Source organism: Camelus bactrianus, chromosome 7 (assembly GCF_048773025.1).
Source record: "Camelus bactrianus isolate YW-2024 breed Bactrian camel chromosome 7, ASM4877302v1, whole genome shotgun sequence".
Lineage (NCBI taxonomy): Eukaryota > Metazoa > Chordata > Mammalia > Artiodactyla > Camelidae > Camelus > Camelus bactrianus.
In genome coordinates this window covers 76867723-76891977 of record NC_133545.1, presented here as the reverse complement: position 1 = coordinate 76891977, position 24255 = coordinate 76867723, and the positions used below count along the sequence as shown (strand labels likewise).

The 24255-nt window shown below is 36.0% G+C and overlaps 1 protein-coding gene across 1 annotated transcript; it reads left to right on the top strand.

Annotated features, from left to right (window-relative positions):
- The first annotated feature begins 474 nt into the window (after window positions 1–474).
- SYPL1 (synaptophysin like 1) lies at window positions 475–22607 on the top strand. Its single transcript, XM_074367654.1, has 5 exons — window positions 475–654; window positions 13578–13699; window positions 14973–15180; window positions 19220–19405; window positions 21170–22607. The coding sequence occupies exons 1-5, from the start codon at window positions 586–588 to the stop codon at window positions 21302–21304; spliced, it is 720 nt and encodes a 239-aa protein (XP_074223755.1). The 5' UTR covers window positions 475–585; the 3' UTR covers window positions 21305–22607.
- Window positions 22608–24255: the final 1648 nt, after the last annotated feature.

The window sequence follows — 24255 nt, the reverse complement described above, 5'->3', positions numbered from 1 at the left end:
GGCCCCTAACACCAGACTTGAAAAACGGCTTCAACTGTGTCAATATTTTTAAAATTTGTCTAAAAGTTGGGAACTGTGAAGGGAGGCCGGTGGAACAGAGTTGTCGTCCCGGAAGGTGTGAGGAAACAAACCACAAACCTAGAGTTCGGCGCGGGGCAGAGACCCCCCACCACCACCACCACGCAGGCGCGAGGGTGGACGCGCGCGCATGCGCAGGAGGCACCCGAGCGTCGGGGGCTGTACTGAAGGGAAGGGGGCGCGGCGCACGCAGCATGGCGTCCAACATCTACTTGGTTCGTCAGCGGATCAGTCGGCTCGGCCAGGTGCGGCCCGGAAAGGCACCTCCCCTTCCCTGCCCCTGCCCGCCCTCTCCTCCCGCGGCCGCCCCTCTCTGTCTCCGCCCCAGCGCCTCGGCGAGCGGCTCAACCGCCACCGCCCCACCCCGCCCCGCCCCGCGGCCTCCCAGGCCCGCCCTCAGGAGCTCGCCCCGCCTGCCCTTCTGCGCGGCCGTGCTGCTTGTTCTCGTCGGTCCCCCTCCTCCTCCGCCCCGCCGTCCTGACTCTCTTTCCCTCCTTCCCTCAGAGGATGTCCTCCTTCCAGCTCAACCTGAATCCGCTCAAGGAGCCGCTCGGCTTCATCAAGGTCCTCGAGTGGGTGAGTGCAGCCCGCACCGCGAGGCCGGGAATCGCGCCCCCGCGCACGCTCCCGTTCCCGCTCCGGCTCCAGCTCCCACTCCAGCCCCGCCGGCGCCCTCGGCTGGGAGGCGGGGGGGCCCAGAAGCCGCCTTCGCCCCCGGGACGGGACTGGACTGGACGCGCGGGGAGGGAACGGGAGGCCGCGGCCTGGGCCCGCGCGGGGCGGGGACGCCGCGGTCCGCGTCGAATCACGAGTCCCTCGGCTGCCTCGGTCCCGGGCGGAGCCGCCCCCCCCCCCCCCACCCCAACACCGAAGCTCACCTCCGGGTGTCCCCCGGGGAGTGGGAGTTCGAATTTCTCTTTGGCTTTACTGCTTTCCGCAAGGGAAGAGAAAACTTCCTGTTGCGGTCTAACCGAAACCCGTCGGGCTGGAGTCGCGCCCCGGCCGGGGCTGCCTCTGCGCTTCGGGTAGAAAGGGCCACCCGGTGCACAGAGGTGCTAACTTGAGGCCGCGCTCGAGCCGTCGAAATCTGGTGTGCCTTCTCGAAGTGATTTGACGAGCTCTCGGTTCTTAATTTGCTTCTAAGTTAAAAATGGATGAAGATAAACTGTGGGTCAGGGAAGCGGGCGCGGATGGGGAGAGTAGCGGAGAAGGGCTTTTAACAAAACGCTTTGTTAGTCCGGTCCACTTAAACCCAAGTTCGGAATCGCCATCAAATTTGTTTTAGATACTTAGCAGCAACAACCTGCAGTCAGCTTTTAGTCCTTTCCTGGGAACACTCTCAATCATTAACATCAAAGGAGATTTATTACTTCACCTTGGTAATGATCAGTCACTTTAGAGGAGTTAGTGAATACACCCGTCACTGCATACTGCCTTCAGACTTCGTGGCCTACCTAGTACGTATTCCAGTGCTGGTTTTCAGGCCCGTATTAATATGAGCCTGGCGTCGGTCCAGGGTGCAGGCATGTTGTTTTATAGCTAGCAACATTTACATCCTTAACTCTCAACCCCCCGTATTTTAGTGATAAATTGGCGAAGAGTAAGAACTTAACGATTTTCTGTTTTTAGTAACTTGCTGAGGATGTTTTTTAAACAAAACCTAAAATTCTCTAATGGGTAGTCAATGTGACGTCCTACCTTCACCCAGAGTTTCCTACCTTCCCTCAAAGTTTTACTTGGTATTTTCTGAAAACTGAAATAGTGCTAATTTCACACAAATATTTACTTTAAAGACATAAATGTATATATTTAGGGTTCTGTAAAGCTAGGTCCATATTTAAATATAAAGAAAATTATTATTTGAGTATATAAAATTTTAAGTTGCACCAGGAAAGTCACATTTAACTGGGCTAATGAAATACAAAGTTTAAGATTAAATCTTTTAGTTTAATCTCATTGAGGATTATAGTTTATAATTAATTTAAAATTACATTTAAATGAAGAGGCAGTTTATATTTGTGCTTATTATTTGTCAGTTTTTTAAAAAGTAGACTTGACTTTTTTCCTTAATATTTTAAAACATTAATAAGTTCATTACTGACCATAAATCTGATGTATTTTGAAAAATATCCTTTTTAAGCTTCTTAAGGAAATACTGCTTCCCCCTTGAACAACTTACTACACAGGGGAGAACCTTTTATGAAAAGACTATTCATTGTTAATGGTGTAGAGAATATTTAACAAATCTTTGATTATATATTATATACCAGTGCTGTGCTAAGCACTAGTACACAAATGTGAATAAAACTTGGTCTTTTCCTTATGACCTATTAAGAAAGAAAGACATGGAAACAAATATGAATATGCTGTATTGCAAATACTGTAATAAAGATACAGGCAAAGTGTGGTAGGTTAAAGGAAGGAGAAATCAGTTGCCTGGAGGTGCTACAGAGGGTTTCATAGATGAAAGAACGCTTGAAGGATAAGTACTCGGTCACTTGGGGAATCGCCGGGGAGTGGCTTTCGAGGCAAAGAGAATCTTACGTTCAGTAGTGTGACAGGGTGAAGCAGCATAGCCCTATTTGAGAACTTAAAGTAATTGGGGTTGACTGGAACATATCTAGGAGGGAGGGTGTGGTTTGAGATGATTCTGAAAGGTTTCAAAGGGCTTGCAGAATAGTTTGGAGTTTATCCTGTGGGCCAATAGTTCTTAACCTTTTGGGGTTAACCTTTGATAATTTGGGCCTTTTCCTTAGGAAAATGCGTGTATGTGGGTACAGAATAAACAAGTGAATAATATAATTAGATTTGCCTTTTAGAAATTTTTATTTTGTCAGCAGTAGGAAATGGATTGGAAAAGAAAGGTCATAATTGAAGGAAGAGAGATGTGTCACTTGAGAAATTATGAGGGCCTAAAATTAATTGCAATGGGACTAGAAAAGAGAGGTTTAGAAATTAGACTATATTTGGAGGACAAAGAAAAGGGAGGGCTCTGAGATGACTGCCATATTTCTGACTTGGATCGGTAGTGGCACCTCTGTCCAAGACAGATCACTACGGAGAAGCAACTTTTGGTGGAAGGTCAGTAAGGTTTTGGATGTATTACGTTTGTGTTCTCTTTAGACCATGTAAGTGGAGGTATCCTGTAGACAGATATATGGTTCTAGACTTTAAAAAGTAAGTATGGGCTGGAGATGTAGCAGATACCTGCCAACAGAGGAAAAAAGGAATGATTAGGAAGATGGAGAGAAATAACTTCTTGACATCACTATTAGAGATATTTCACGAAAAGAGTACTTAGCAATATCAGGTGCGATAGATTAAGTAAAATAAGGAGTCAAATTCATCTCTTGGTTTTGGTAATCAAGAGGCTATTGGTGGCTTTATTAAGAGAAGTTTCAGTAAAATTAGAAACCAGATGGTAGTAGGCTGTATGGTAAGTAAGTGAAGGCAATGAGAGAAACCACTTTTTGACTGTGAAGGTAGGAGAGACTGGTTGATAACTCATTTTAAAAACGGGAAGGACTGTGTGTGTGGACCATAGAGAAGAGGCTTGTGAATAGAATTGTTGGAGGTTAAAAACAGGTGGAAGGTGGATGAATGATAAAGTTCAGAGGAGAAAGGCCCATAGTAGGAATTTTAAAATGTGTTTTGAATGAATTGTTCAAGTTTCGTAAGGTATTGATTCAGATGTATGGGGTTACCTCTAAAAATAGTCAATAAATAAGTTTACCAACAAGTCTTAAATCTAGATAAAGACTGCTTACTATCCATATAACTAAAAGAATAATTCCCCAAATCAGCTTATCTTTAGTAAGGTTCTAGAAGATGTTAGATTGAGACATCACCTGATAATATGTAACTTTCAAGGCGTTACGAATCTGAAGGCCTCATAGACATGAAGGCAAGTGCCCAATAACTATTTTTGACAGAATAAAAATAGTCATTGAAGCAGCAGCATTTCTACTTTGCTTCTAAACTGCAGCCACCATGTTTTTTATTTTGCATAGACATGCACATGTATATTTGTGTGTGTGTGTATTTTAAAAAATTTTTTTAGTCTACTTCTGGCCCTTAGTCACAGTGCCTGGCAGTGACATTGCCTTACTTTTCTTTGTGTGATAAGTACTCGGTAAAGGTTGAATTTTTGTTGTACTTATTTGGGAATAGCAATACTTTACAAGGCTGTTGGGATGATTGAGTTAGTGTGTAAATATCTGAATGATGATAATGTACTTGAACAATTCTTAGTAGGTTCTTCAGGATTGAAATGCTGTGTTTCTAGGGAGACTAGAACCAGACAGTGGATGAAATTTGAGTCCGATGTGGCTGACATACATATCTCCTAATCCTTCAAGATCACTGAGTTCTCTGTTACGTATTTTAAACCTTAGAAATGATATATTGTAGGCTTTTCGTTTGTCTGCCTGTTTTCCTGCCTTTAGCAGCCTGTCAAGGTAACAGGATAAAGTGTACATAAGAATAGATGCCCCGTGTGTAGTAATTGAACACAGAAGTAAGGGCAAGGATCAGTTTTATCAAAGTTGCTTTTTCAATTTCATATTTCTCTGGTAAACTTTAATTTGGTTCTTATTTTGTAGTCAGTAATTACTACTATTTAGGTCAGAGTTTTTCATTAAAATCATCTTGTTTTAATATTGAACTCTGTGTTTTGGACTTTGTTGCTACTTAGGGTGGGCAGTGGTCAAATGTTTAGCCTTTAAAGAATCTAAGTAATATGCTTTTCTAATTACAAACACATAAAATTGTGGAAGAGGTACTGTTTGGGAGTATATAAGGACTAATTAGATTAAATTTTAGAATTAATAGCCATCTGAATTCTTTGTCTGTGCTGGTCAAACTTGGTCTCATTATTACAGGAGGTATTTATTGAGTGCAATATATGTGCTAGGGCTTTACCTGTATTTTCTCATTTAATTTTCTGAGGGTTGTTATCTACTTTTTACATGTTACTGTTATTATCTCCATGTTTCTAAGGCTTAGAGAAATTGTTTTACCCAGTATCCCATGATTATGGTTACTACATCTAGATTACTACACAAGCAGTCTGTTCTTAGTCTTTTCAGTAACTTACCTTTGTATTTCTAATTGGTCTTTTAATAAATTAATGAAAAGATTACCCAAAATTTCAAGCTTAAGAAACAAAAACATAAGGTAACCGAAGTATTTTTCTTGATTGTTAGATGCATATTTATAATAAGATCTTAGGAGTTAAAAAACAAGTAGGGTTTTCTTGATTCATTTATCAAATTTGAATTTTTTTTCTGATTTCATTCTTATAACTAACAAGCAAATTCAAAAGAACCTTTAAAAACGTCACTTTGGGGTGAATTTGTATCCAGGAAAACTGATGTGAAAAACAATGAATAAGCAAACCCATAACCATTTGAGCATTAGATCTATCAATTTGTTTAAATAACAAACTTAAAGAAATATGTACTAGTTTAGATAAAATACTTAAGGTTTAGTCATCCCAAGTGGATTGTAAGATTTTTGCAAACAGGTACCATATTTTATTCTAATTTTGTGGTTTATAATATAACACAGAGGAGCACCCCAGAAAATACAAATTGTTGTTTGAGTGTGGGGGATGGGGTATACGTAGACTGATGTTTGTTTCATCCATTTGCTTAATTTTTGCATTTTTAGGTTATCAGTCTGTCACACAGACTACTTTTTAGAAAACTTACCTTTCTCTTAACGCTGCCATTTGTGTTCACTTTTCCCCCCTATTATGGAAAGGGAAAAAGGATATCAAGTGACATTTTGTGCCTCCTGGGACCTCCTATATTTGTAAAGCTTGTAATAGTCTTATTGACTCACCCCTGTGCCTTTGCTCTCTGTTTCTTTTCTCAGTATTTACCTTAGGCATTCTTTGGGGTAGACTAGGTGGTTTTTTCATAGATAACATATATATGTTGTCCATGCTTTTAGAAGGCACAAACACATATTACATACACACTCACCTCACATGTACAAATAACAATCTCTGATAAAATGTTAAACACAAAAATAACAGAACAATTCTCTAATGCAATGTTTCTCAAACACTTTGGTCTCAGAACCCATTTATACTCCTAAATATTGAGCACCTCAAAGAGATTTTGTTTGTGTGGGTTGTACTTTCTGATATTTACCATGCTAAAAATTTAAGCTGAGACATTTTAAAACATTTATTTAAACATAACAATTGTTAATCACTTGAAACCTTGATTGCATCAATGGCAGCAAACGCTGCTGTTTTCCTTGAAGTAAAAGACTCATTTTATTTGTTTTTAAGAAAAAGATCTGATGAATATCCAAGTTTGGGTAACTATATTTTGTCTATTACTTATTCTTTCAAGCAAAAATGGTGTTCAACAAAAGAAATGACTATTTTAGCATACAACTCAGTTGTTTAAATGCTTTCCCTGGAGGCAACCATTGTATTTTGGTATACAGTAAAAGTATTTCCACATCCTGTTTCATCACATACACAATATTAAAAAGACTCAAGGGTCAGGATTTAATAAAAATAATAATTTTTCTTCTTCATCAAAGACATTCTTAGGTAAAACGGGCTTTTCTTTTTTTTTGAACTGCAGATTCATGGCAATAAAATAACAGTTTGATGCTTTTGCTGATTCTTACCCACCAGTGCTTTTGTTCAGATCAGTGCAAATGTCAGCACAGTGTAAAAAGCAAATAATGTTTTAATAATATTGTGAAAATATTTTTGACCTCATGGACTCACTGAAAGAGTCTTGGGTGCTCCCAGGGGTCCACAGACCACACATTGAGAATTACTTTTCTAATACAGGATAAATATCATTGGGGATCCATAATGGAACAAAAATATGGGTGGGAGGACTATTCCTGGATGTGAGAAATAAATCTGGGCAAAAGCTTCAACCTGTTGTCTAGATTTATGGCTTCTATGGAGCAGAGTACTTAAAGATGTAGAGGGGGAGAAATACACCCCTTACTAAGACCTTAATCAATCAGCCTGCTTTCTTAAGGCCTAGATTTGTGATAACTTGAATACTCTCCTATGTTGGTAGTTCGGGGGTCCCCTTGTACAATATGGTGTTTGTGGATAGAGGTTTAAGAGGGACCCATAGAAACAACCATAAAATTACCTTCCTTCACCAAAAAAAAAAAAAAAAAAAAAAAGAATTCTAAAAAAAATTATTAAAAAAAAAAGAATAAAGGTGATAAAGATATTTTCAACATACAAAAATTAAGAGTTAGCAAAAAAACTTCCAGCTAGGAGAAGGAACTCAAGTTTACTTTTCATGATCCAAATTCTTGAAGGTTATTGAACTGTACTAGCAGGCTATTTGGAACTTTCTACAATTGTACTTTACAAGCAGAGGGAGATAATAGACTAAAATTGAAGCACTTTGACTTCACTGCTCAGTGCACAGTGGGAATAAACTGAAATATCAATATCAATAACAATGTTTTTTTAAATGAATATCTTTAATAAATGCATCAGACTTTGACTCAAAAATCAAATACCTTGGCTTTAGGCATCTAATCTGACTGATTGTAAAGGCAAACATGCTATGATAGTTCATTTTAAGTACTGAATGATCATTTGATTTAGCATGCATTTGATTTTGCACATAAGCACTCATACACACTGTACTTTTAGATCTATTTCTGCAAGGTTTCAGTTATCTCATTTCCTCAGCTAAGCCTGGGACAGAAATTAATTTAAGTAGATGACATCAGATTAATCATGAAATCAAATAGCAGTGAGGACCGTACAACTAGAAACATATAAATTAGATGAGTACCAATGTTCCCCAGTGGAACCTCTGTGAGCTGAGCAGGTTTGGGAAGAGGAGCTAGGACTGGTACTCTGGCTGATTCTATTAGTGTGAGATTTTATGCACAAAGCCCCAGTGTGCATCTATTATAACTTAGTTGCATATTTTACTATGTCAGTATTTTAAGGCATATTATATACACTCAAGGTAAGTTTCATTCATATTTCAAATTTTTTAAATCATTATTTCAGATATTTGTCTAATACTTTTTTTTTTTTTTTTGCTATCTTCTTATGATCTGATTAAGTAGAATCCTTTTTCAGCCTGTAATGTGGCCAATGAATATAATTCCTATAGGGTGTTAATGCTTCTGTTTTCTCCTTTGGACATGAGTTTTTATATTATCATTCAGTTTTTGTGAATACATTTTTAAGCCACTGGTTCATTTTGTGAAGGTTGATTTGGTTAAAACTAGATAATTAATTCCATAAACTCACTTAGCGAGGCACACTCACATTGTAATATATGAACTCTAAAAGTGAAAGAATAGCTGAAGGTATCACTGTCTGTCCTTCCACGTTACTTGACTCCCTTACCTTCAGGATACACAACGTACCGTACCAACATGTGACTGACATACACCTGTATGGGTTTCAGTGGTATATTAATTTTAATAAAGTTTTTAAGTCTAAAAGTAGATATGATGTGTTTTCTTTTTGTACACCAGTTAATTGAGTACTTAAGTCTATTTTAGAAAGTACTGTTTTAGAGAACCAGGCTATAATATTAAGTTCAGAATTACAAATCTCTAACTTAGTGACAGATCTTTTGTGTCTCTATTATGGGCCCACTGGGCAGAGAGGTAAGTGGAACTTGAGGCTCCCATATTGAAAATGGAACCCTTTTGACCTGAAGAGAAGTTTGTTGTCATCCTGTCCCTGGATTCTCAGTAGTTACTGTACGAATGGAAGTTCATGTTAGCAGTTTGAGTCATTCTTTATGGGTTAGAGGTGGGGGGGGTGCATTTCACAAGTGGCAAGGAAATATAAATCGGCATACCAGTACACCTCATTTTAGACTAGGAGTACAAACTGAAGTGCTCATAGGAACCCCTCATAAATTAAATGAATGAAACAAGCTGTTGGGGAGAAAAACAGTAGCATAAATTCATTGATTACTGGTAACAAACACGCATCCTGAGGGTTGTTGAGACAATAGAGCAGCAGTAGTCTGGAAAACACATACCGTAAAAGTGGCATCTGTCACTTAATTCCATGTGATTGTTGCTTTATGGGAATAGGAGTCTGATGTTGCCATATCTTTAGTTTCCCCACACACACGCAGGAAAAGCAGGAAATCCAAATTTTTTGTGCAGCATACTGATACCAAAATTTTGACAACAAATGCACATTTTTCATGAATACTGGGAAGAACACAAATACATCTGTAGGCCGAGTTTCACCAGGGGCTGCCGGTATATAACTTCTAATCTAAATCAAAATACCAGTAGAATATAGTGAGAGGTGAGATGGTTGGATAGTTTAACCTCAGACTGTTTGTACTTCATTAAGTAAAAAGTCTATACCTTGTCGCTTTTTCCCTATAAGATAAAGACCAGAATGGCAAACATGATGTTTATTTATCCTCATAACAAAAAGACAAGCTTGAAATGATGGTTACATAAGGCTCAAAATATGGTTTTATTTGTAGATGATTGGAAATTAATTTTTTCCTTTAATTAAGCAGTTATTTAGTGAGCATTTGGTGTGTGTCAGGCCTTTTGCTGGGTATGCACTGAAAATACTGAATAAGAGCAAATGCAAAGATACAGCAGTCTGCCAAGGGAGAGGCAAAGGCAGTAGTCTTAAAAGCGGTAAGCTGTAGTACAGTATGCTGTTTATTTACTAGTTTTTGTATGAAGTGGGAAACTGGTTTTTATTGTTTTTGTTTTTTTGGATTTTTTTAGTAAGGCAAGATACATAAGAAAAATACCTATAATAGAGGTAATGAACCCAAGTCTATGGCAGCCCAGGACACAATAGTTCTACTGCAAGGAATTGGGCAGGGCCTTAAAGGATGAGCTTGTTAGAGAACTGGGTTGGGGGCAGAAGGGGAAAATCCTGGCAGAGTAAAAATATACATCTAAGACATAAATACATGGTATGTTTTCAGGAACAGTAAATAGCACATGTAACAATCATGCAAGACCTGGCAGGGAGTATAGGGTACATAAATCTAGAAAGATAAAGTTGAGGCTACCTCAGCCCTGCCACTTGTGCCAAATTAAGAAGTTTGGGCTTAGAAAAAAATTTGTTTTCTTAAATTTAGATCTGGAAAGCCATTGGGGAAATCCCTTTAAACAGAGGAGTGACATGACCAGATTTTTATTTCAGATCAGTGTGATATGACCTAAATCGCTCTAATAGAAACACAGTGCAAACTACAAATGCAAGCCAACAGTAACATATTATTGATGAGCTATTTTGCATTTTTTTCATACTAAATGTTCATAATCCACTGTATATTTTACACTTACAGCCATCTCAGTTGAGACTAGCCATTTTTAAAGTGCCATGTGTGGCTTGTGGCACCTTACTGGTCACTGCAGCTCCAGAGCTCACAGTATAAAAGAAAAATGGTCTTGGGAATGAGTTCAGAAGTGAAAAGGAAGAATCTGTTGGTTTAGTCCCAGGGAAAAATGGTGAGGACCTGAACAAAGGTAGTGGCAGGAGTGATGTAGACAAGTAAACAGCTTTTAAAAGAATGGCGTCATACCCTGTGCAGTCTTACACAACTTTATTTTCACTCAGCATTGGTTTCTACAATTCATCCATGTTGACATGGGTAGCTATAGTTTGTACATCTTTATTGCTATTTAACTTCCCATTGTAAGTATTGTATACTGCTGTATTTTATCCATTTTCCTGTTGCTTCTCCCCTCCACATATTTTGGTATCATAAACAATGTCTCTATGAACTTTCTTGTGCATGTCTTATAGTGTAAATGAGCAAGAGTCTCTCTTAGGTCTATATACTAGTAGATAGTAGTCCTTTGTGACATTATTGCAAATACTTTCTCCTAGTTTATAGCTTCTTTTACATTCAAAAGTTGATTTTTGATTAAAAAAAACTTTTTCTATAGTTGAATTTAGTAATCTTTTATGGTTAAGCGGGGTTTTTTGTTTTTGTTTCTGTTTTTTACTTATAAGAAATTCTTCCCTTCTCTGTGATCACAAATCTTGTTCTATATTGTCTTTAAAGTTTTTTAAAGACTCACTTTTCACATTTAAGTCTTTAGTCCATCTGGACCGTTTATTGAACAATCCTTCCTTGTATTAGTTATCGATTTCAATATAACAAATTACCCTAAGCTTAGCACTTAAAGCTACAGACATTTCATTATCTCAGTTTCTGTGGGTCAGGAATCTGGGAGTGGCTTAGCTGAGTAGTTCAGCTCAGCGTCTCCTGTGAGGTTGCATTCAAGCTATTGGCTTGGGTTGCAGTCATCTCAAGCCCCTCTCCAGTTCACTAACATGGCTGTTGGCAAGCCTCAGGTGATACACTTTCAAGGTCCCTCACAGGGTTGCTGCTAGTCAGTCCTTGTTTCCTCACCACATGAGCCTGTAAGTTGCCTTAGTATCCTCCGAAGATGGCAGATGGCTTCCCTCAGAGCTGGTGATTCAAGAGAGTGAGAAAGGAAGAAAGAAGTTGTAGTCTCTTTATTACCTAATCCCAGAAAGGACATCCCATTCCTTCCATATATTCTCTGCACTAGGATCAAGTCACTATGTCCAGTCCACACTTAAGGGGAGAAAAATTAATCTTAACCCATAAGAGGAGGAGTATCAAAGAGTTTGTGGACATCTTTAAAAACCACCACTCTCCTTTCCTTAGTGACCTACAATGCCAGCTCTGTTAGGTATAATTTGTCTTTACCCACAAGTCTCTTTCTGGCCTCTTTAATGTGTTTCATTGGTTCAATTTGTGTATCCTGTTTCGTTTTTCTAATCCTAAATGTGAGTGTATGTCCAAGACTCCTTTCCTAGCCTTCTGCTTTCACTCTGCATTCATGCACTTTTATGCTGGGAGAGTAACCATTCCTCTTTCTTTATGAACTCTTAATTGAAGATTCCAAACTATGTGTGACATTGTATCAGACTCTTCATATCTATAACCAGATTACTTTTTTGTATATCTCTTCTTCATGGAAAAAAAAAAATCCCTGGGTAGCTGTGATCCTGATTATGGCCCGATTCAAAGCCCGGCATTAATCCATGGGACGCATTATATCAGAATTCAACAGTAGAGGCTATGATTTTTAGACCCACACTGGATTTTACCTACTTGCTAGACGTATGTGACCTTGAGCAAAACAAAGACCCTGAGCCCTTTGAGTTTACATTCTAGGGAACAGTGGACAAATAATTAAGTACTGTCAGGCACTGATACTTACAATGGAGGAGAAATAGAGTAGTATAAATAAAGAGAATAGGTAGTGTAGGGGGTGAGGCACTGTTAATTTAACTTAGTGTAGTTAGGGAAAGGCCTAGCCTCTAATAAGGTCGTTGGTTTTTATTTGGAGAAAACTCAGAAGCCATTAGACAGTTTTGAGCAGAGAATAAAGTTTTCTGCCTTATATTTTTAAAAGATGACCCTGACTGATGTGTGGATAGTAGACTGAAGCAGGAGTAGGGACAGAAGCAGGAGGATCAGTTTAGAAGGCTGTTAGCATGTAATTCAGGCAAGAGCAAATGGTAGTTTAGATCTGGGTGTTGTGATGGTGGTGATAAAAAGTGATCACATTCCAAATGTATTTTTTAAATAGAGCCATCAGCATTTGCTGAAGGATTGAGCTCTTGGTCACTACACTGTATCTGTTTTTTGTTTGTTTTGTAGAAATTTAGAAGATAAACATAGAAAAAGGAATTACCTTTTATCATCTCTTCAGAGGTGACATGACCACTGTTAGAATTTTGATGCATAACCTTTCTGGTTTTTGTTGTGTGTGTGTATGCGTAGATGTAGACTCATGAACAATACATTGTTTAAACAAACTATATGTAAAGAACCTTTTTCTCTATCATTAGATTTCCCCCAACATTTTAACGACTGTATAATGATCTCTTGTGTGAATGAATTACAGTTTATTTGATTCCCTGTCAATATTTAGGATGCTTTCAGGTTTTTTTTCCTGTATGAGTAGCATTTGAGAGAGCATCATTATGTTTTTTAAGCATATGTATGATTAGAAAAACAAGTTTTCAACTACTTTTTGAGATCTACTCACTCATGAAATACTCACACATGAGACCTTATAAACTCTTGAAATAATAACTCTTTGCTTGCAATCTCTTGGCTTTATTTACCCTCTGGTTCCAAATAAAATACCTCCAATTCCCCCTGTTTTCATTTTGATACTAGTAAATAAGACTTCCTCTGAATTTCACTAGTATTTAGTTCCTGGAGTATGAGCAAATGAATTGTTACATGGGCTGGTATACTAATTTCTATGTTATACTCAAGGGAGAATAAAATCACATTTGTCAAGAGTTGCAAATAAGTTTTTAAATGTTTTTCACCATCTTAACTTGTAATTAAGAATTCTCAGAATGTTAGTGAGCCAATTTTTAATAATCAGTATATATAAGATTTTAGTGACCTACGTTTTGGGTACAGTAATGCTTCCTTTTTTTTCTCTCTCTCTTTTTTTTTTTTTTTTTAAAGATTGCTTCTATCTTTTCTTTTGCCACCTGTGGAGGTTTTAAGGGCAAAACAGAAATTCAGGTGACTTGTCCTTCAAGTACTGACAATAAAACAGTTACAGCTACTTTTGGTTATCCATTCAGGTGAGTTATTTGTTTGTTCTTATGGTTTAACAACTCTTTTAACTTCCAACAACTTACTGATCTTGGTGGGGAAAAAGTTTTTAATTGCATGCTCATTTGTAGTTAGTGATCTTTGCTACTGAAAGTGTGGTACGTGGACTAGTGCCTGTCTGCAAACTATTTTCCTGGTCTGTGATGAAATAAATACAGAAAATAACAGTAACTATTTAGGAACTTTTATACGGCATTGCCTTGACACGTCTATTTTGTCATCTCACAGTGGATTGGATATTTCAAAATAAAACAAAGACTGCTCTATTACCTTAGTTTGAGAAGTCATGTTGCAGGAGCAAATACAACTTACAAAAAATCCACATTTCCCATGTTTGCAATTACTAAATAATGTGATGTGCATTATAAGCTTTAAGACATGTATTTATATAAAGTGAAGAGTTCCTATGTTTCTTTCACTAGCATAAAACTTTATTTTCTTACTCTCAAACTAAAATGAATATTTTCTTTGTGAGTTCTTCTGTTTGACTTAAGTATTCATTGAAAAGTTTATTGAATATGTCCTGTATGGAAGCCGGGGAGGGGGGTGAATCTTCTTCTGCTTACAACTGCTTACCTGACCTCTCTAGCACTCAATTTTTCTGTCCAGTAAATTTAAACCTTTTAAGGTTCTTTTGATGATTAAATAAAATCTTACATTAAAGGTATGTCACATAGTAAGTGCTTTGTAATCAACTATTGTCTCTCCATCTCCTGATCCTTCTCTTACGAAGTTCCTGTATAAGGAACTGTTACAGCATTTTTAGTGGTAAGTGCCTTTGTGATTTATGGATAGGGAAAATTAAAGACGTTGTATGGTTAGCAGTTAATTAATCCAGAGTTAAAATGAATCATTTTAATTGACTCTTCTGGTGTTACTCCCACAGACTCTGGCTCCTAGAATGGAATATCATGTCTCAAATTGTAAACCATTTTGTACCAGCACTCTTAATCTACTAAGTTTTTATTACAGGAAGATAGTATGTGTGTGTGAAAGTATATAATTCTGTCTGTATTCAATCTGTCATAAACCAATTAGCAGGTATAATTTCTAATTTATGTATCTTTCTTACGATAATTTTAATTGACAAATATTTGAATTTTCCTTTTTTTCCCAAAAGGAAAATGTTTTTAGTGTATCTGGGGACTATTTTTTTGAAATGTCATTTTACCTGTGTATTTCTGTCTCTGTTGGGAGAATCCAAGTAATTCATACATTTATTTAAGTCTTTTTTTTAAATAGGTTGAATGAAGCATCATTTCAGACACCTCAAGGTGTAAATGTGTGTCAGGTAGACTGGAAAAGGCATGTCCTTATCGGAGATTACTCTTCTTCTGCACAATTCTACGTTACTTTTGCCGTCTTTGTCTTCCTGTACTGCATTGCTGCTCTTCTGCTCTATGTTGGTTACATGAATCTATATCGTGATAGTCGAAAACTTCCCATGGCTGTAAGTAATCACATTCTTTTTCTACAAAAATAATTCATGTAAGATAAGTATACGTTGTATTTGCATTTAAGTATGGATTTTCTTACACCAGAAAAAGATTTTTGGCATAAACCAGTTTCAGCATATTTTGACCTGTGTATTCCATGAAGTTGAGCTTGTCCTTGTCCTGTTTAGCCCAATTCTTTTATCCTGTTTGCAGCACTTTGTCTGTACTCCCTGGAGTTACAGAGGTTTGTTTGTTTCTAACTGTTTTAACCTAGAAAGAACTCAGACATGTGATAGAGCATATTAGATTGCAAGTAGCAGAGAAATTAAGTAGAAATTAATGCCTTTAATTTGAGAATTGCTGGCCATGTTAGTCGTCTCGTAACTATGTTCTTATTTCTTACCTTTTTTCTCTTTTCTCAGAGAAGACCCCCTTTATGCCTTTGCAAGGTCGTCTTAATCAGGAATCAGCAAACTAGGGCCAACAGGCCAAATCTGGCTCATGGTTTTGTTCTGTTTTGTTTAAATAAAGGTTTTTTTTTTTGGAACAGAGCCATACCTGATTATTTACATGCTGTTTATGGTTGCTTTCATGCTGTAGTGACAGAGTTAAGTAGTTGTGACAAAGATCAAAAATAATGTTTCAGGCCCTTTCAGGAAAAATTTGCTGACTCCTGGTCTATATTCTTAAATGCTTTAGTTTAAAATCTGACTCAGGTAATTCTTTAAAAATTATAGAATTCAGCATTGGTGATATTCTTGAGCTAATTTTGAATCTTTGAGATGGCAACAAAGGATCTGAATTGAAGTCCTTTCTTGGCTTCAGAGTCTACTGAGCTAGAAATGAAAATAATCTCTGAGATTTAGTTAGTAAACTCTGCCCTGAATTGTAAGTGGCAAATTGAGAGATAAACTGTGATTTTAAATTGGACCTTTACAACAAAAGAATAACTACAAAGCCAGTATTAGTGTTGCTGATTTGAAGGGACAATAGAGGTGTTTTCCTGATACTGATCATTTATATCTTGAGAAAACACTGACCACTGGTGTCTGCTTACTATTTGTGAAGTTGCTTTAAAGGGAAGGCCAAATTATTGAATAAGATAACAGGTTTTATTTATTTCCTTATTTATCTTTAATTTTTGCTGCCTGGATTGTAAGAATGCATATGGTAAGTAAGTAATAAAACAATCTTTTATCATTCTTATATATTTCATTTCATGTATTAAGAAATTCTCAAGCGTGACATTTTCATAAAATATGTCTTGGTTGTTACATGCCTTTCAGAAAGATAGACATTGACTATTTTAATTTGCAGTGATTAATCAGTAGAAATTATGTATTAGGAATCTATAACTTCTGTAGACTTTTCAAGCCTTCTTTAAAAAGGAACTGTGGTGATTATATAGATAATATATTTATATTTTATTAAAATTCTTTATAGTTTATATTCTAAATGAAGACATTTCTTGCCATCTTGTCATTATCCCAACAAATTTTTAGGTTAAATCTAGCAATGAGCCTTTTAATTCTAATATTTTTAAAGCGTACTTTTTAAAGCAGCATTGAAATCTATTTTTGTAGAGGGTTTTTCTGTCTAATAAAACTATAAAACTGATTTAGTTGTATCATTCAGAAAATCAAAAGTAATTTTCCACCTCAAAGTGATCAATTAGTAGTCATATAGAGAAATAATCTAGAATGAGTTCCTTAAGTGTTTTTTTTGTTGTTGGTATAATATATAATGGATGCTTTTTGCCTGCCAAAGTCCAGCCTTTAAATTAAATTTTGAAATCTATTTTTAATTTAATCATATAAATATAAAAAAGTTTTGGGGATACCTAAATATCAGCTATAGCCAAATATGACATTAATTTTTTAATGCTATTTGTTAATGGGGATATGCTCTTTTAGCAGTGTTAACAATTCTCTTAGATAATTCTAGGAGCATTTTTAATTGTGACATTTTAAAATCAATTTTAGTTCCCTTTTTAAGTAAATGTATCATTTTTTTGTATTAAGTAGTAGGTGATTCTAGGCCATATGGAAAATCAGCACTATCATAAAACAAAACCGAACAAAGATAGGGTACCCAAAATCCTAAAGATCTGTTATGAATCACATCCTAACTTATTGGTAGGACTAGAGCTGCCATAGGCAGCTGCAGTTTGTGCATTGCAGAACTCCACGTGGTACCGTTCGCATAGAACTAGAGTCCTGAGTCAGAGAGTCTTCAGAGGCTCACATTTCTCCCATCTCCCCTCACCCTAAGATTACATCATGCATCATTTTCAGAAGAGTGCCTTCTTTTGAAATAAAAGAATGTCATGCCTTAAAGCTATCAACAAAATGGACTTAAAGAGCATAATCAGGGAAAAAAGTGTGTTTTTTAATTAGAAATTTAGAAAGAAAAAACCTGAAAATTGAGAGGATTTGACATCTGCAGGTCAAAGCTATGAACTTTGCCCAGAGAGAACTTGTTTAGCTTGTGATAATTTCATACTAATTATCAGTTCTCCAAAAGGCACTATATTTCTAACAAGTGTTTAGAAAATGTAGCATAAAGTACAGCAGAGTTCAGCAGCAAAAAAGGGAGTATTCCCACAGGGCAAAAAAATTAAACTGTAATGTCTGTTCTTTTCTCTTTGATCTCCTTTTTTTTTCTTTTAAAGGACCAGTAGCGGTGGAGAGGTCAAATGCAAAGTGTAAATACACTGTATTAACATATTTGTAAAATTAGTCATTGTTTTGGTTCTCTAACACAAATCATTTATACAATGCCATCTTGACCAGGTGGACAAGATATATATAAGCACAGTTCCTGTATCTCGTAAGTGGTCGCTGGTGTTTAGTTGATGTAAATGATTAAAAGCTTATTGGCAAATGTGATTAAAAACTAACCGGATTTATTTTAAAAACAAAACACTTCTGTGATAACCTCCAAAACCCATTTCTGAGCTTGGAGAGATTTTTTTGCTGCAGATATGTAAGAACTCAGTCTTGAACATAGAATACGTAACAGTAAGAGATAAAAATTTTACATATTTCCACTTTGGTTGTTAATTAAAGGAAGACCAAACAAAGTGGGGCTTATACTTTATATTATACAAACGCATACTTTAAAAAAGTGTTATTTAGATCTTTGTAGCCAATACTAGTTGACAAAATTCTACCAGCAGAATAGACAGTTCCCCAGAAGAATAGATTTAAGGTGAATAATTTTTTTCTTTCTTCATCTAATGTTCAATAAGAAACGATCCAAAATATTAAAAACTTCAGTTCTCTTCTAGGAAATGTAGTAAGTAACAAAGACTTTAGTAGAAAACTGGTCGTAACAGGGTGTCTTGAGAAAGTTTTTTTGTTTTATTCTTTTCTTAATATAATGAACATTCTTAAAATTTTGTGGTCATAAGTTTAAAAAGAGACAAGTCATCCTTGATGTGTGCTTTTCACTATTTCATTATTCATATCACAGAGAATTAGATTTAACTAAAGTTAGAGTTTTGCCAGAGCAGTATGGAAAAGTAGGAGAAGGGTAAGGGGGCTGGGAGTGTACGCAAGGGATTATAATGAAGGACCTTAGACTATAGAAGGAAATGAAGATCAGATTGTAGGTCTCAGTGGGGTCAAAGGGATTTTTGAGGCTGGGGTACCAAAAGGAGTGAGCTAGAAAAAGAGGTGCCATTGGGGAGGGTGTGATTAAAACAGATTATGGAGGGATACAGTTATTGGTGGTAACAGTCTAATATATGATCCTGGGAGGGGGTGGCCCAGGTAACATTGTGGTGTGGGCTGTGTAAAACTTGGATTTCTCATGTGAAAATCTTAGATTCCTAAGGCGATGACAGTCTTGTTTACTATTACAGTTCAGCACTGGGCTAGTAATAGTAAACAACAGTGTTTACGATGTTGACTGTGGCTGTTTTTTATAGAATGTCATGAAGTCCATTTCTTCGTGCCATGTGTTTCAGTGTGACCTCGGTTCCTTCAACATGGATTTAAAATATAGTATCTTTAACTGTTCGTTATTAACTCATACTTATTTTTGCTTTAGGACTTTGTTGTTACTCTTATTGCCACTTTTTTGTGGTTGGTGAGCACTTCGGCCTGGGCTAAAGCTCTTACAGATATTAAAATAGCTACCGGTCACAATATTGTCCAGGAACTTGGGCCTTGTAATAATGGAGTGACGTGTCATTTTGGCTCTGTGACTAGTATGGGATCCCTAAATGTATCTGTGGTATGTATGCTGTGTTTTTTGGTTTTTGGGGATGGGGAAGGGGAGGTAATTAGGTTTTTATGTATTTAAATGAAGGTCCTGGGGATTGAACCCAGGACTTAGTGCATGCCAAGCATGCACTCTACCACTGAGCTACACCTTCCCCGCCCCATATGCAGTGTTTATAAAATACTTTATTTTACTTACTAGAAAATCCTTACTGGTAGTTTAAGAAAACAATGGTTTTTAATAAATCTCTGGATGAGTATATTGGTTTTATTTTTATCAAGCTTATCAGAATCCCAGTTGTATTATAGTCTTTACCTTTATAACAGCAAAGAAAATTTTGTGATGAAAATTTTTACTTGTGGATAGGTTTGAACAAGATCATGGTTGAGTCTTTTCTTTTCATTAACATTGACTAGGCAAGACTGACCTGAAAGGCACTACCGATAGTCACTAATATTTATTAAGACTTGTGCTAAGGTCATTACACTCATAGCTTATTTAAGTTATCCAATAATCCTAAGAGGAATGTGGGAAGTGGTATTACTATCTTCATTTTACAACTGGGAAAAAGTGTAGCTCATATGTTAAATCGTCCAAGATGACACAGCTAGTGAATTGGCAAAGCCAGGGTTTGAACCACATCTGACATTGGAGCCCCTCCTCTAATCTGACTCCTTCTGGCTCTGTGGAAGTAATACTTTTATAGTTTCTTAAATAATCTTAAAAATTTTGTCTATATAAATTTAAGTAGTATTTTGTCTGATTTTTTTCTAAAGTACTATTGTATTATATACTAATATATGTATTATTGAATATATTATTAATATACTGAGGGTATTATGTTTCAGGAGGTCTCATGTCTTTAAAAGAAAATGTTTTTCCAATGGATAAATTTAGTCTTACCCTATAAAGCAATTTGGCCAAACTTCTGTTTTATAACTTTGTAATTTAAGTGTTTTTATGCATATATATTGACAGTGATCTGAGATGGACAGTTTCAGAAATGTTGTTTTTATAGCCAAATGTACAAAAAGAAAGCTGTTGGTCATCAGTAATGTGATAGTACTCTCAAGCTTTTTAATCTCATTCTTACCTCATAAGTCACTGTTATTCTTATATTTATTAAAAAAAACTGTGAAAATACGGTAGCTTCAGTTTATTCATCTCTGAGGCTTTTCATCTTGTCAGATTTATACCTAGGAAGACTAATTTTTTTTAGGTTGACTAATGCAGGATGTGAGGTAAAGTTCTTCTGTGGCTCCTTTTCTCCTCTGGTTGCAGCTGTGGGAGGAAGGGAGATGGTAGTTGGGGGATAAAGTGGGGAAACGGGAGAAGATACACAGAGGACATTTATAACCATTTGAGTGGGAGAAAAGTGAAAGCCCTCCCCAAAGAAGGAATCGTGGACTCCTGATGTTCCTCTTCACCTGGAAGCACTGAAGTCTAAGTACAAAGTAATAAAAGGAAGGTTTTAGTTACTTTCCTCAAATTTAATGCCATTTTTTTGGTAGTAATGAGCATGCAAAAATAAGATTTATTAGTCATGATTTTATATGGTACAGATTTAGTTTCCATTGGGAATAAGTCATTATATATCCAAATCTGGCATTGAAATGTGAAGTCTTCCCTTTTTTATTCCACTTTATATACAGTTTAAACTTTATATGAAACAATGGGTATATTGCCTGGAAATATTAACTATTTATAGGAAAACTAAGGTAGGTATGAAATTTTAAAAAGATACTAGATTTTCTTATTTATTTTTCTCTTTCTTAGATCTTTGGCTTTCTGAACATGATACTTTGGGGAGGAAATGCATGGTTTGTATACAAGGAGACCAGCTTACACAGTCCATCAAATACTTCTACTTCCCATAGCCAAGGAGTTGTTTCTCCTCCATCTGTAATGTAATTGAAGGGAGAAGTACACTGTATAAAATAGATATCTATACTATGACCTGTTGCCAACATCTTGAGAAGCATTTTTCATTTCTAATAAAAGTAATGGCTTTTTTCAATAAATTGATGGGTTTAAAATTTTGCTGCTTTTTTACATAAAGCCTGTGTCTTTCCTAAAAATTTAAGATGTAAATGTGTTCTCACATGTGAATTTGAAAATTCAGGGCCTATTATGAGATGATACACACATTTCTTAATGAATAGTGATTTCTTCAATAAGTTGTTTGCCTTCCAAAGTGTTTACACCTTAAGCCTTAACATATATCTTCACTCAGAAAAGAGTTATATTGTCATATCATAATAGGAAGAAAATCTCTATTGGAATATACACTACTGTAAGTTTGTACAGATCATATTCCTAAGACCTCTTTTTGTTTAAGAAAGCCTTGATTACATAAATCATATTTAGAAAAAACATTTAGTTCACAGTTTATATCTGAACATTGTTTATATGTTATGAAAAATTTTTAATTACAAAGACTGCATGTATGTTTTATTTGTTTTTCTGAATGAGCTACAGTACTTGATAGGTGTACTAAAATTGTTTTGGGAGTGGAGTTTAGAAATTTCTAATAGATGTATAGTTAATTTAGTAATTCTCTTGCATTAGGTGTAAGCTTCCATTATGCTGGTTATTTAATAAATTTGCCATATAAGTAGAACATGGTTCAGCTAGATATTTTGATATGTACGGGCATTACTCTTGGTGAGATTTGTTTGTTGTCCTTTGTTGCTCACACTACTTCAGTACAGGCTGAGATCTAGCTCCTGGCGAGTAGAGTAAAATAATCTACCTTTTTTTTTGGAGTCTCCATTCATAGGGTTAAAAAAAATTAAGATTGCCTTTTACTTTGGAAACATTTAACATTTAGATTCAATGAAGTTGCTATTTTGAGTTTGGCATTGATATTGTGAAAATGAATGCGATTATTTCATGTTTCTTAATGTTTTTTCTTATTTCACAAATGGATAAATAAGGAATTATGCGTCATAAACAAGGAACCTAAGTGAGCTATATTATGCATGCACTGTCTTTGCACACACAATAGGGTATATTCTGAATGTAGGGCTTATTCACATTTTGCTTCCTAATCTTTTTGTTGTGCAGGGCTGATTTCCTATTACCACATGATTGTTTATATGTGAAGCACATCTTCCTATTGCCTTATTTTTGTTGCTTTTGTTCATGACAAGATTTGTTAATATGAGAATGTATATCTTTTATGCAACCACCTTAATAAAGAAGTTAAAAGAAAGAGTGCACTGATTGTTATATTACAAAGAAACCTTAATCTTAATGGCATGCTCAATGAAAGTAGAATTGATTCCCAAAGCAGAAAATAGAATATCACAATTTTTTTTTGTTTTTGTTTTTTTATGTTTGGTAAGGAATAAAAGAGAAAAAGTGCTTTGGAGACTCTGGTTCTATCCTTTTTTCTTTCAATCTCATTTTTTAAAATGATTATTTGTAACTTTCAGGTTAAGTTTTACTTAAATCTTTTTTAATTGACTGCCCAATTAGCAGCAAAGATTCTTTATTAAGAGTGTATGTTCAGGGAGGTGGGTATAGCTCAGTGGTAAAGTATGTGCTTAGCATGTGTGAGGTCCTGGGTTCAATCCCCAGTATCTCTGTTTAGGGGGGGGAAAGTGCATGCTCTGAAGCCAACTGCCTGAATTTGAATTTTAGTTTCACCACTTACTAGCTAGTTAACTTCAGGCAAATTGCTTACCCTCTGTATGCCTCAGTTTGCTTATCTGAAAAATGAGAATAAGAATGCTGACCTCAAAGAGTTTATGACGATGAAGTGAGGTAATAAATGTAAAATCCTTAGAACACTGTTTAACGTATAGTAGGTACTTTATAAATGTTGCGTATGAGTACTATCTTCTGATAGCGTCTAACAGAGATTCTTAACCTGAGTCCATGGGGCTGGAGGGGGAAGGGTGGTGGTCTTGGGCAGAGGCAGGATAAGCTTCAGGATTACATGGGTCTCCCTTTATATTCCTCAGAGTCCTGGATGTTTTGGTATTTATTTTTCTGTTGGTGTTAAATGTATGTAAAATTATTGACATTAAAAGTTCATTTGAGATTACGGTAGATCTAGGAAGGGGTGCATTCTGTTGCCTTTTCGCTCTCTGATTTTGAGTCAACATTTCAGTAGTAAGCAATTTATAGGATAATTTCCAGGACAGAAGCATGAAAGCTTTGACTTGTTAGGTGATAGGTTGGAAAAAATTTTACATAAGTGGTATTATTACTGATGTTTTTGTGAATTGGAGTCACTTGGATAAAGATACTTAATTTTTAACCTGCTGTGAATGTTAAGGGCAATATTGCTTGTTATGTACTTTTTTCACACTTAATTTTAAAATTTTAATTATGTAGTATTTAAGATAGATACGTATAAGAGATAACATATAACCAAGTTTCCACCACTAAAGAACAGATATTAACATTTTGTTATATTTGGGTCAGATTTTGTTTTGTCTTTTTAAGGAAATAAAACATTACAAATACAACCTTTTCCTTACTGAAGTAGATTTTTTCTCACTTTTCACTATTACAGTTAGCACTGAAACAAGTATTTTTGTGAAACGTGTGAAGGTTTCTCTAGGACATATCACTAGAAGTAGAACTGTTGGAATGTGAGAGATTCACATTTTCAGTTGTAACTTAGGTCTTACAGAATTCTTCACTAAGGTGCTTGTATCAGTTTAGTCTCCCACCCACTATATGTAAGAGTCCTTGTTGCCCTGTATTCTAGCCAATACTTGATGTTACTGGACTGTTGCCAATCTAATGGGTTTGAGGTAGTGTCTTTGAAGTTTTTAACTTTGTATTTCTCAGATTGCTGTTGAGGTTGGTGATCTTTTTCTGTGTTTATTGGCCACTTAGGTTGCCCA